Source organism: Cervus elaphus, chromosome 12 (genome assembly GCF_910594005.1).
Source record: "Cervus elaphus chromosome 12, mCerEla1.1, whole genome shotgun sequence".
In the NCBI taxonomy this organism is placed as follows: domain Eukaryota; kingdom Metazoa; phylum Chordata; class Mammalia; order Artiodactyla; family Cervidae; genus Cervus; species Cervus elaphus.
The window spans coordinates 73,509,554-73,523,027 of NC_057826.1; the positions used below are offsets into that span (position 1 = coordinate 73,509,554).

Below are 13,474 nucleotides of genomic sequence, written 5' to 3' on the forward strand. Positions count from 1 at the left end.
AAAGTGTTCATCAAAAGAGTTCTTGAGCAATTAGAGACCTAAATTGTGTTTACTTCATTTTCAGGTTTTTTTTAAAAACTGTGTTTTGCTTTTATCAGATGATTGTTCATCCTAATATTGACTAAAATTTCGGTCACCTGTGAACATGTATCTGTGCTTATTTATTCTTTTGCTTCTTGCTCATTTGTCCAGTTTCTTTTTTTTTTTTTTTTTGTCCTTTTTCTTATATACCTCATCTTTTACCAAATGTTGAACATTATATTTTAAAATTTTTAAAATAATGTAGCAAAGAAAGTTTTCTTTTACCAGAAGATAGAGTAAAACAGATCACTTTGATCTCATTTAAGGAGTATTTATTTTAAGGTGTAATAAAAACAGTCTAAAACAGCTTTGCTCTTATTTCTAGGATGTGATCCTTACTCAGGAACATGACCATTCTGAGATGATCTCAGTCACACACCTGAATTGTTTTCAAGACACCTCCACCTTAGAGAGCCCTGACTTTCTATTCCTGTATTCTGAAACCCATGTGTCCTAAGACCTCTGCTCAGCTCTTTGAACTCCCAGTTTCTTCTTTCTGCTAGACTTCTTGAAATCTCATCTTGAACATAAATGACTGAGAAATTGAAAAATGCCTAGAAAGGAAACTACATCACATTTTGCCCCTCACTTCTCTGTGGTCCTTCTGTCTCCAGTATTTTTTCGCAAACACCAGTTTCTCTGGCAGCCACAAGCACCAAATCCCTTATACCCTTAGTTCAATGAAACTACTGCTTTGGGCTGAGATTTTATTCTTCCTTCCGCTGTTCTTTCTCAGATACCTCCCTGTCCCCATACTCCCCAACCCAGTGACTGTCATCCTAGGGGAGAAACGCTCAAGGTAAATGTGGAGCTCCTCTTCTTATTCCTCCCTTCCCTGGAATTGTAGCCCCTGAAGTCATGTCTGTGTTGACTGCTCTCTAGTGCCTTCAAACGCTTGTTTTATGTAATTTCTCCAGATTTTGTAGTTACTTTTAGTAGAAGGATAAGTTTAATCCAAGCTGATTAGTCATGACTACAACCAAAAGTTGTTTTCTATTATGTCTAAGTTCCATACTTTCTCACTTCTCCCCTCACTTTCAGAAGATGATCTTGTAGCATAATCATGCAAAAACCCGCAAATCAGAGACAAATGAATACGGGGACTGGTATAAACATGCAAAGGTGTGATTTTCTTTTCACTGCAAGGACCTCCAGATTTCTGAGTATTCTAATCTGCAAACGAGGTGGGCAGGGAGAAGGGGTTGATTTCAATAAAATAAGGAAAACCAGTAACCCAGAGACAAATTTAGGCCTAATTCTTTTAAGGGAGGGTGCTCAGGAATTGTTCAGTTCAGTTCAGTTCAGTCACTCAGTCATGTCCCACACTTTGTGACCCCATGGGCTGCAGCACGCCTGGCCTCCCTGTCCATCACCAACTCTTGGAGTTTACTCAAACTCATGTCCATTGAGTTGGTGATGCCATCCAACCATCTCATCCTCTGTCTTCTGCTCCTCCTCCTGCCTTCAATCTTTCCCAGCATCAGGGTCTTTTCAAATGAGTCAGTTCTTTGCATCTGGTGGCCAAAGGATTGGAGTTTCAGCTTCAGCATCAGTCATTCCAATGAATATTCGGGACTGATTTCCTTTAGGGTGGACTGGTTGGATCTCCTTGCAGTCCAAGGGACTCTCAAGAGTCTTCTCCAACACCACAGTTCAAAAGCATGAATTCTTCAGCATTCAGCTTTCTTTATAGTCCAACTCTCATGTCCATACATTACTACTGGAAAAACCATAGCTTTGACTAGACAGACCATTGTTGGCAAAGTAATGTCTCTGCTTTTTAATTATGCTATCTGAGTTGGTCATAACTTTTCTTCCAAGGAGCAAGCGTCTTTTAATTGCAAGGCTGCAGTCACCATCTGCAGTGATTTTGGGGCCCAAAAAAATAAAGTCTGTCACTCTTTCCACTGTTTCCCCATCTGTTTGCCATGAAGTGATGGGACCAAATGCCATGATCTTCATTTTTTGAATGTTCAGTTTTAAGCCAACTTTTTCGTTCTTGTCTTTCACTTTCATCAAGAGGCTCTTTAGTTCTTCTCTTTTTGCCATAAGGGTGGTGTTATCTGCACATATGAGGTTATTGATATTTCTCCCAGCAATCTTGATTCCAGCTTGTGCTTCTTCCAGCCCAGCGTTTCTCATGATGTACTCTGCATATAAGTTAAATAAGCAGGGTGACAATATACAGCCTTGACGTACTCCTTTCCCTATTTGGAACCAGTCTGTTGTTCCATGTCCAGTTCTAACTGTTGCTTCCTGACCTGCATACAGATTTCTCAGGAGGCAGGTCAGGAGGTCTGATATTCCCATCTCATTAAGAATTTTCCACAGTTTGTTGTGATCAACACAGTCAAAGACTTTGGCATAGTCAACAAAGCAGAAGTAGATGTTTTTCTGGAACTCTCTTGCTTTTTTGCTGACCCAACAGATGTTGGCAATTTGATCTCTGGTTCCTCTGTCTTTTCTAAAACCATCTGGAAGTTCACGCTTGAACGTCTGAAAGTTCACGGTTCACGTACTGTTGAAGCCTGGCTTGGAGAATTTTGAGCATTACTCTGCTAGTAAGTGAGATGAGTGCAATTGTGTGGTAGTTTGAGAATTTTTTGGCATTGCCTTTCTTTGGGATTGGAATGAAAACTGACCTTTTCCAGTCCTGTGGCCACTGCTGAGTTTTCCAAATTTGCTGGCATATTGAGTGCAGCACTTTCACAGCATCATCTTTTAGGATTTGAAATAGCTCAACTGGAATCCCATCACCTCCTCTAGCTGTGTTCTTAGTAATGCTTCCTAAGGCCCACTTGACTTCCCATTCCAGGATGTCCGGCTCTAGGTGAGTGATCACACTATCGTGATTAACTGGGTCATGAAGATCTTTTTTGTACAGTTCTTCTGTGTATTCTTACCACCTCTTCTTAATATCTTCTACTTCTGTTAGATCCGTACCATGTCTGTCCTTTATTGTGCCCATCTTTGCATGAAATGTTCCCTTGTATCTCTAATTTTATTGAAGAGATCTCTAGTCTTTCCCATTCTGTTGTTTTCCTCTATTTCTTTGCATTGATCACTGAGGAAGGCTTTCTTATCTCTCCTTGCTATTCTTTGGAACTCTACATTCAAATGGGTATCTTTCCCTTTTCTCCTCTGCCTTTCACTTCTCTTCTTTTCACAGCTATTTGTAAGGCCTCCTCAGACAACCATTTTGCCTTCTTACATTTCTTTTTTCTTAGGGATGGTCTTGATCACTGCTTCCTGTACATGTCATGAGCCTGTCCATAGCTCATCAGGCACTCTGTCTATAAGATCTAATCCCTTGAATCTATTTGTCACTTCCACTTTATAGACATAAGGGATTTGATTTAGGTCACACTTGAATGGTCTAGTGGTTTTCCCTACCTTCTTCAATTTCAGTCTGAATTTGGCAATGAGTTCATGATCTGAGCCACAGTCAGCTCCCAGTCTTGATTTTGCTGACTGTGTAGAGCTTCTCCATCCTTGGGTGCAAAGAATATAATCAGTCTGATTTCAGTATTGACCATCTGGTGATGTCCATGTATAGAGTCTTCTCTTGTGTTGTTGGAAAGGGTGTTTGCTATGACCAGTGCATTCTCCTGACAAGACTTTATTAACATTTGCCCTGCTTCATTCTGTACTCCAAGGCCAAATTTGCCTGTTACTCCAGGTATTTCTTGATCCTACTTTTGCATTCCAGTCCCCTACAATGAAAAGGAATTATAGATCAGTAAAATTGTCTACTCAGGATTTTTATTAGTAACTTGGACTAGCTCTCCTTGAAGTACCTCCTAGATCCTGAAAGAAAAGTTATCCTATTATTGTATGTATTTATCAATTCAGCTACCTGATTCTGCAGATGAAGAAAATGAGAACTGGGTATCAGGAGTGATTTTTCTAAGGATAATATTTTAATGGTAAAAAAATAAAAATGTCTTATCCACCATCCTTTTCATCTGCCTTTTCTTTTCAGTAAACAATCCTATATTTTTAACTTGAGAACTTCTCAATTATTTTTCCTTCAATAATTCTCAATGATTTGCCAATGATATATTGACAAATATATGATATCAATGATATATTGTTTCCTTAATATATATAAAGCTCTATAAACAGTAAGAGAACAGAACAACATTGTAATAGGAAAATAAGCAAAAAGATACAAACAAATAACATATAGAAAAGATTCTTAAACATATAGAAATATCACTAGTTCACTCATAAAAAGAAAAAGAGAGAATATCATGAGACGGTATCTCATGTTTAACCTGGGGAGTGACAAAGATCAAGAAGTTTGATAACACACTATATGGTTGAGAATGTGACATGGGTTCTCTCACACTTAGTTGGTGGGAGTATAAGTTTTACACTGTATTTAGGACAGTCAAAATTTAAAAGGCCTATGCCCTGGAACCCAGCAATGCTGCTTCTAAGGTGCTTAGCCTATGGCTTTTTTCACACATATAGGAAATTATGAAAGTGTAAAAATGTTCATTGTATCATTGTTGTAATAGCAAAATGTTGAGAAAAATGTCAGTCCCCATTAATGGAAAACTAATTAAATAAGCTATAGTTTAGTCATACAGTGGAATACTATATCTTCAATTTCATAAAATATGAAGTAGCTCTATAAGTAATGTTACATAATTACTTCAAGATACATTGTTGAGTAAAAAAAAAGTGAGCTGAGGGAGGGAGATTCAAGGGGGAGGAGACGTATGTACACTTATGGTTAATTCATGCTGATATATGCCAGATCAAACCAATACTGTAAACCAATCATCAATCAATTAAGAATAAATAAATATTAAAAAAATAAGTGAGCTGCAGGGTGTAAATACCTGTAATATAAATGTATAGACTATCTTCCGAAGGAGATCCAGACTGGTTACAGGACTTGCTTCAATAAGGAGAATTTGGTGTCTAAGGAATAAGACAGAAAAAGAGATTTATTTTTAATGTTTTAAATTCTTTTCCACATGACTGCATGATTTACTTTTTAAATAAATAAACAAAGGATATCTTTCTAGAGGAATTTTTTTTAGCAACAGAGACATCAATGATTAATGGCTGGGGTGAGCGACTTCACTTTCCCTTTTCACTTTCATGCATTGGAGAAGGAAATGGCAACCCACTCCAGTGTTCTTGCCTGGAGAATCCCAGGGACGGGAGAGCCTGGTGGGCTGCCGTCTATGGGGTCGCACAGTGTCAGACACGACTGAAGCGACTTAGCAGCAGCAGCAGCAGCTTACATATCTGAAGCAAGATCCAGGAGTGACACCCCGTTATGTGGGCAGGATATGACGGCAGTCTTCACTCTCTAGAGGAATATTCTTTGTTGTCATTCAGTTGATCAGGTATGTCCAACTCTTTGTGACCCCATGTACCGCAGCATGCCAGGCTTCTCTGTCCTTCACCATCTCGCGGAGTTTTTTTCAAACTGATGTCCTTTGAGTCAGTGATGCCATCCAACCATCTCATCCTCTGTCATCCCCTTCTCCTCCTGCCCTCAATCTTTCCAAGCATCAGGGTCTTTTCCCAATGAGTCCGCATCAGGTAGCCAAAGTATTGGAGCTTCAGCTTCAGCATCACTCCTTCCAATGAACACTCAGGACTGATTTCCTTTAGGATTGACTGGTTTGATCTCCTTGCAGTCCAAGGGACTCTCAAGAGTCTACTCCAAACCACAGCTTGAAAGCATCAATTCATTGGTGTTCAGCCTTCTTTATGGTACAACTCTCACATCCATACATAAATACTGGAAAAACCATAGCCTCGACTAGACAGACCTTTGTCGGCACAGTAATGTCTCTGGTTTTTAATATGCTGTCTAGGTTTGTTATCGCTTTTCTTCCAAGGAGCAAGTGTCTTAATTTCATGGCTGCAGTCACCATCCACATTGATTTCAGAGCTCAGGAAAATAGTCTCTCACTGTTTCCATTGTTTCCCCATTAATTTGCCATGAAGTGATGGGACCAGATGCCACGATCTTCATTTTTTGAATGTTGAGTTTTAATCCAACTTTTTCAGTCTCCTCTTTCACTTTCATCAAGAGACTTTTGAGTTCTTTGCTTTCTTCCAGAAGAGTGGTGTCATCTGCATATCTGAGGTTATTGATAGTTCTTGCAATCTTGATTCCAGCTTGTACTTCATCCAGCCTGGCATTTTCCGTAATGTACTGCATATAAGTTAAATAAGCAGGGTGACAATGTACTGCCTTGATGTACTCCTTCCCCAATTTGGAACCAGTCCACTGTTCCACAGCTGGTTCTAACTGCTGCTCCTTGACCTGCATACAGGTTTCACAGGAGGCAGGTAAGGTGGTCTGGTATTCCCATCTCTTTAAGAATTTTCTAGTTTGTTGTGATCCACACAAAGGCTTTAGCATAGTCAATGAAGCAGAAGTAGATGTTTTTCTGGAATTCTCTTGCTTTTTATCAAATAGATGTTGGCAATTTGATCTCTGGGTTATTATAAAGCATACAGCAAAAACTGTGAAGAATCTGGAGAAATTGGAGTACTTGTACATTGCCAGTGGGAATATTAAATGGTTCAGCCTCTGTGGAAAATAGTACAGCAGTTCCCAAAAGCCATGGATTACCAGTGATTCAGCAATTCCACTTCTGGGTATATATACAAAAGAACTGAATGCAAGGAATCAAGCAGATATTTTATACTCATAGTCAACAGCAGCAATATTCACAGTAGTGAAATGGTGAAAGCAACCGAAGTATTCTTCAGATATGAAAAGATAAATAAAATTTTATATACACAAACAATGCAACCTTTGGAAGGAAATTCTGACATGTTCTAAAACATGAATAAACCTTGAAGACAATATGATAGGTGAAATAAGCCAGTCGCAGAGGACAAATTTTGTGTGATTCCACTTATATATTTCCTAGAGTAATAAAATTCAAAGATAACATTTCTAACAGTCGGTTGCCAGGGACTAGGGGGAAGTGAGATGGGAAGTTATTATTTAATGGGTATTGGAATTTCAGTTTGGGATAATGAAAAAGTTCTGGAGATGAATGCTGCTGATGGATGCTTAACAATATGAATGTAATTAATGTCCAGAACTGTACACTTAAAGTGGTTATATGATCATTTCTATGTTATATATATTTCACCATGATAAAAATAGTTTAAAATCATAAAAAGTGTAGGAGAATAAAATAATAAAGGTACTTGAATAATCCAAAAGAAAATTAAAAATGAGCAATAAAGGAACAAAGAACAGACAGAACAAACAGAAAAGTAAAAGTCTGTCAGTAATTGAGGACTGGAAACAAAAATTTATAATTGTAAAGTATGTGAAGAAAACACACTCCCATAGAATATAAACAATATACATTGTGAATATTCTTTATATTTCAGAGAGAAATAAATGTTTCCTGAAAACAAAAAGAAATTCTCTGTAAATCTGCACAGACAACTCAGCATTGCCTTTAAGACATTATCCCTGTCTTCACTCTGGGAGCCAAATTAACCTAAACTATATGAAAACTTTGGATAAGAAAAGGATGTTACACCAAAGAGTCTTGAGGGAGTCATAAACCAGCCCAAGAGGACTCTGAAGACTTCACAATAATCTCTAAGATGAAACTTTAATTGCACCCTGGGGAATCTCAACAACACTTCCCCTCCCTTCATTCACCTGCACTCCCCCTTATTGATATCTCCTCTTGAGGTTTATACCCCAGTTCTTTCAATTACTCTATAGCAAAAGTAACCAAAATATAAAGCTCTGTTGAGTTGTCTCTTCTGGGTGAGACAAGAGAAAGATCTGGCTGCCTTGGGTAGACTGAGGTCTCTTATGTAGCTCTTGATGAAAATATCAGTATGTCAAATAAGGCCCAGGTCTCCATGACTGATTATAGGGCTGTAATTCTTTTCACTGGCTATCACATTGCCCAACAGAAGTGCCCTGTTGCTATAACTGTTTCTTTTGAGTAATTCAGGAAGGGAGAAAAGGAAGTTTCAGCATTTAACTTTGTATATTGTGGGATGCTCAGGATCAGGCCCCTGGGTTTTGATTCCAAGTAAAGGAAAAAGCATCAGTGAGAAGACACAGACTCAGTATTTATTCCCATCTTTGTCTATAATTAGTCTTATCATGAAGGGTAAGTAACTTTTCTTCCTGTCTTGGCATCACTGTATTTTTTCTAAGACACCTACAAATTGATCCTAGCTACAGTAGAAATACATTTGAATATGAATATACCTTTGCAAACTTTTGTAGCTTTAGGTTTCTGGATATGAAGTTTCAGTCACTAGCAACATAATAAGCTTGTTTTATGAAATGTTGACTCCAGTGCCCAGCTACTCATCTCCCTCAGTTTAACAATCCCTGAAACTTTTTTTTTTCCCTGAAACTTTTTTGCTTAGTGATTCATAAAAGAATGTTTCATTATTCAGAAATTCAGTAAGCTTTAATTTGGTATGAGAAGACTGTTTAGAGTTGTACTTAGGAACTCACGGGCTTCCCAGTGGTGCAGTGGTACAGAACCTGCCTGCAAATGCAGGAGACATAAGAGATGTGGGTTAAATTCCTGGGTCAGGAAGATCCCCTAGAGGAGGGCGTGGCAACCCACTCCAGTATTCTTGCCTGGAGAACCCCATGAACAGAGAAGCCTGGCGGGGGACAATTCATGGGGTTGCAAGGAGTTGGCCACGACTGAAGGGACTCAGCACACAGTGAGTGGTTTCCTACAGCGCCCCCAGTTAAATGTAACATTCCCACTCACTCTCATACACAAAGCAAGTAATGTAACACACTCCCTTTATTTATTTTCTTTCTTGAATCACAGTGTTTCAATGTCTTCTTCCCTTATATCATACCAAACTGTATGTTTTTAAGTGCCAGAATATACAAGGAGGTCAGTAAAATCAATCTGAGCAACCAAAGAGAGTTGCCCATAGCTTTGCTATGTGATATGTTGGAACTGAGTAACTTTTTAATCACTAAGGTTTTTAAAAAATTATGCTAAAAAGTTTATACTTTGTAATCATGTTTGTTGATAGTACTATTATTAGCAACAGCTATGAATTTTTTTAGGTCCAATTATATTCCAGGAACTGTACTTAGCATATATTGAGTATATTCAACAGCATTTTCACAGGAGCTCTGAAAAACAGGTGTTAACTTGCCCAAGAACACACAGTATGTCATGCTATTTGAACATAAATCAAGGTTACATTATTTATTTTCCTTAAAGAAGGAATGTTATGACCAACCTAGACAGCATATTAAAAAGCAGAGACATTACTTTACCAACAAAGGTCTGTCTAGTCAAGACTCTTGTTTTTCTAGTAGTCATGTAAGGATGTGAGAGTTGGACTATAAAGAAAGCTGAATGCAGAAGAATTGATGCTTTTGAACTGTGGTGTTGGAGAAGACACTTGAGAGTCCCTTGGACTGCAAGGGACTGCATCCCTTAGGATGCAACCAGTCCATCCTAAAGGAAATCAGTCCTGAGTGTTCATTGGAAGGACTGATGTTGAAGCTGAAACTCCAGTATTTTGGCCACCTGATGCAAAGAAATGACTCATTTGAAAAGACCCTGATGCTGGGAAAGGTTGAAGAGGGGGGAGAAAGGGATGACAGAGGATGTGGTGGTTGGATGGCATCACCAACTCAATGGACATGAGCTTGAGTAAATTCTGGAAGTTGGTGATGGACAGAGAGGCCTGGCGTGCTGCAGTCCATGGGGTCGCAAAGAGTAGGGCACGACTGAGAAATTGAACTGAACTGATGGTGATACAACAGGACTACTGAGTTAAGTATTATTGGATTTAGTCAATCAGTCAATCAGTTGTGAACCTGATCCAGTTGTGGAATGTCACCACATAGGCTGCAGAGTAAATGTTCTCTTTTTTCCTCACCATCCCATGTGAGGATCCATTTTTCTCCTAAAATGTCATTCTTAGCCCTTCCTAAGGAGGCTCATTTTTCCTTTTGGTTATATATGTAGCTGTTCACTCTGCTCCTGGTCCATCCAAACAGATAAAGCATTTACATTGACCTCCTGTATGCCAAGAACAGATTCAAAAAACATTTGGGAGGGAAAATCAACAGGAGTTGGTGATTGATTGCAAACTGGACAAGAACTGAAAAAATTAGAAAGTGCTTTGAATAATTCAAGTTTCTGACTTTAGCAAATGTTAAATGGATTAGTGAATGGAGAGTAAGTAGTTCCATTCACAAGATGTGAATACTAAAGGGAAAAGGAAAAGATGGAATAAGGAGAAGTAGTGATCAACTATATACTCCAGTAAGAAAAATTAATTAAAAAAGGAGAAGTGCTGAACAGAATGTAGATAATAGGCCTGAAAATATAAAAGAGGGTAAATAACTCAGTTCAGTTCAGTTCATTTCAGTCACTCAGTCGTGTCTGACTCTTTGAGACCCCATGGACTGCAGCACGCCAAGCCTCCCTGTCCATCACCAACTCTCAGAGTTTACTCAAACTCATGTCCATTGAGTTGGTGATGCCATCCAACCATCTCATCCTCTGTCGTCCCCTTCTCCTCCTGCCTTCAATCTTTCCCAGCATCAGGGTCTTTTCAAATGAGTCAGTTCTTCACATCAGGTGGCCAAAGTATGGGAGTTTCAGCTTCAGCGTCAGTCCTTCCAATGAATATTCAGTACTGATTTCCTTTAGGATGGACTGGTTGGATCTCCTTGCTGTCCAAGGGACTCTCAAGAGTCTTCTCCGACATCCAGTTCAAAAGCATCAATTCTTCGGCGCTCAGTTTTCTTTATAGTCCAACTCTCATATCCATACATGACTACTACATACTACACCCATACTACATCTACATACATACTACATCCATACATGACAAAACATGGTCCACTGGAAAGTGGCAAACCACTTCAGTATTCTTGCCTTGAGAACCCCATGAACAGTATGAAAAGGGTGAGTAACTAGGGAGGCTTATATTTAGAATGGACACTCACAAATGACAGGGACATGAGGCAAGTGGGGATTAGATCTTAGGTTTGGTCAGTCACAAGTCTCTGCCCAGTGAGTTCAGATTAGAAGCTCAGTGATGGTGATATTCGTAAATTCAGTAGGTTAGCTTTTCAGTGACAGAATTGACAAGTTCAAAATTCATTCAACCATTAAGTCATTGAGCAAGTGCCTACTAAGAACCAGAAACTCAGTCAACTGAGAATATAAAGATAAATTTAACATCATTTATGAATTATAAAAGTTTTCAGTCTAGAGGAAACATAACACATTATTCAGTCATAATGGCACATGCTCTAGTATGGATGTGAATAACCTGCTATGGAACTATTATGCAGGAATTTTTCTTATATGTAAAAGGGTTTTGCTTTGTTGACTTCAGTAAATGATGGGCATCAAAGGATATCTAAAAATCTTCATCATCAAAAACTAGGACATAATACATTGATTAGTTTAATTATTAAATGTTGAATCATTATAAGCTCACTTTATGGATCAAGTATACTAAGAATACACTCAAGAATATAAGTTAGAGTATTTATTATAATATAAAACACTAAAACTCAAAATCCATCACTAAGGAGTTGATAAAATCTACAGAAAACAAGGCAGCCATTGAACTAATGTTGCAGTTATAATTTGGACATGGAAAAAACACAAAAGATATTAAGTTAAAAAAACAATTTATACAAGTACCCACCAACAGATATATGCGATATGTGTGATATATGTGTGTGTGTGTGTTACCTATGTGTGCATGTGTGTTAGCTGCTCAGTCATGTCCAACTCTTTTGCAATCCTATGGATTGTAGCCTGCCAGACTCCTCTATGGGATTCTCTAGGCAAGAATACTGGAGTGTGTAGCCATTCCCTTTTCCAGGGGATCTTCCCAACCCAGGGATTGAACCCAGGTCTCCTGCATTTCAGGCAGATTCTTTACTATCTGAGCCACCAGAGAAGCCCATATATTACCTGTATACATATATGTAATGGAATATAACTCAGCCATAAAAAAAGAATGAAATATTGCCATTTGCAGCAATGTTAATGGACCTAGAGAATATTATGCTTAGTAAAATAAGCCAGACAGAGAAATACAAATACTATATGATATCATATGTTGGGACCTAAAAAATAATACAAATGAATCTAATACAAACTGATAACCTTTTTCTTTTCACAGAGGGTATTACTTCTGAGTTTTCAAATTTTTCAAAGGGAAGAGAGGATTTTTTTTAACCCAATCCTTTGATAAAGAAAATCCAAGTAATATAAAGATTTTATTGTTATGAACCCAATTTTATTGAAATTTGTTTGTTGATGGCTTTTAAATAAGATAGGAGTTAATAGATGGGTTATTCCAAACTCAGTGCAAAACAGTCAACACATATACCTTGCATAGGTTTCCCATAAGTTTTTCAAGAAACAAAGCAATTTATATATTGGTATTTTCTGTCTTCTATGCAGTCCTGGGATTCATGAACAATTCAGCAGCAAGCACCGTGACAGAGTTTATCCTCCTAGGCTTCCCTGGCTGTCAAGAGTTACAGTATTTCCTCTTTTCACTGTTCTTTGGAATCTATATATTTACCACGGTGGGAAATGGGACCATTGTTTGCGCTGTGAGGTGGGACCAAAGGCTCCATATGCCAATGTATATTCTCCTAGGGAATTTCGCTTTCCTTGAAATCTGGTACATTACCTCCACTGTGCCCAGTATGCTAATCAATTTCCTCTCAGAAACAAAAACCATCTCTTTTGTTGGCTGTTTCCTCCAGTTATATTTTTTTACTTCCCTGGGTACAACTGAGACATATTTGCTCTGTATCATGGCATACGATCGGTATCTTGCTATCTGCCGCCCGTTGCACTACCCAACCGTCATGACCCAGCAACTCTGCTCTGTTCTGTTGTCTCTTTGCTGGGTGTTTGGGTTCCTTAGCTACTCTGTCTCCACCGTGCAGCTCTCTCGGCTGCCTTTCTGTGGGCCCAACACCATCGACCACTTTGTGTGTGACATAGATCCACTGATGGCTCTGTCCTGTGTCCCAGCTCCTGTCACTGAGACTGTCATCTATGTCCTCAGCTCCCTCATTATCATGCTAACTCTTCTGTACATCCTAGGCTCCTATACCCTTTTATTGATCACCGTGTTTAAAGTCCCTTCAGCATCAGGCCGACAGAAGGCCTTTTCTACTTGCGGATCCCATCTGACAGTGGTGTGCTTATTCTTCGGGGCTCTTTTGGCAATGTATGTGAGCCCTACAGCTGATAACCCAGCTGAAATTCAGAAGATTATAACTTTGTTCTATTCCGTGGTGACTCCCTTCTTAAATCCCCTGATTTACAGCTTAAGAAACAAGGAGATGAAGGCTGCACTGAAGAAAGTCCTGAAAATAGAATGA

The 13,474-nt window shown here is 38.7% G+C and overlaps 1 protein-coding gene across 1 annotated transcript; it reads left to right on the forward strand.

The window, feature by feature from the left end:
* The first annotated feature begins 12,529 nt into the window (after positions 1 to 12,529).
* LOC122705326 (olfactory receptor 11H7-like) lies at positions 12,530 to 13,474 on the forward strand. The gene has a single exon (XM_043920621.1). The coding sequence runs from the start codon at positions 12,548 to 12,550 to the stop codon at positions 13,472 to 13,474; it is 927 nt and encodes a 308-aa protein (XP_043776556.1). The 5' UTR covers positions 12,530 to 12,547.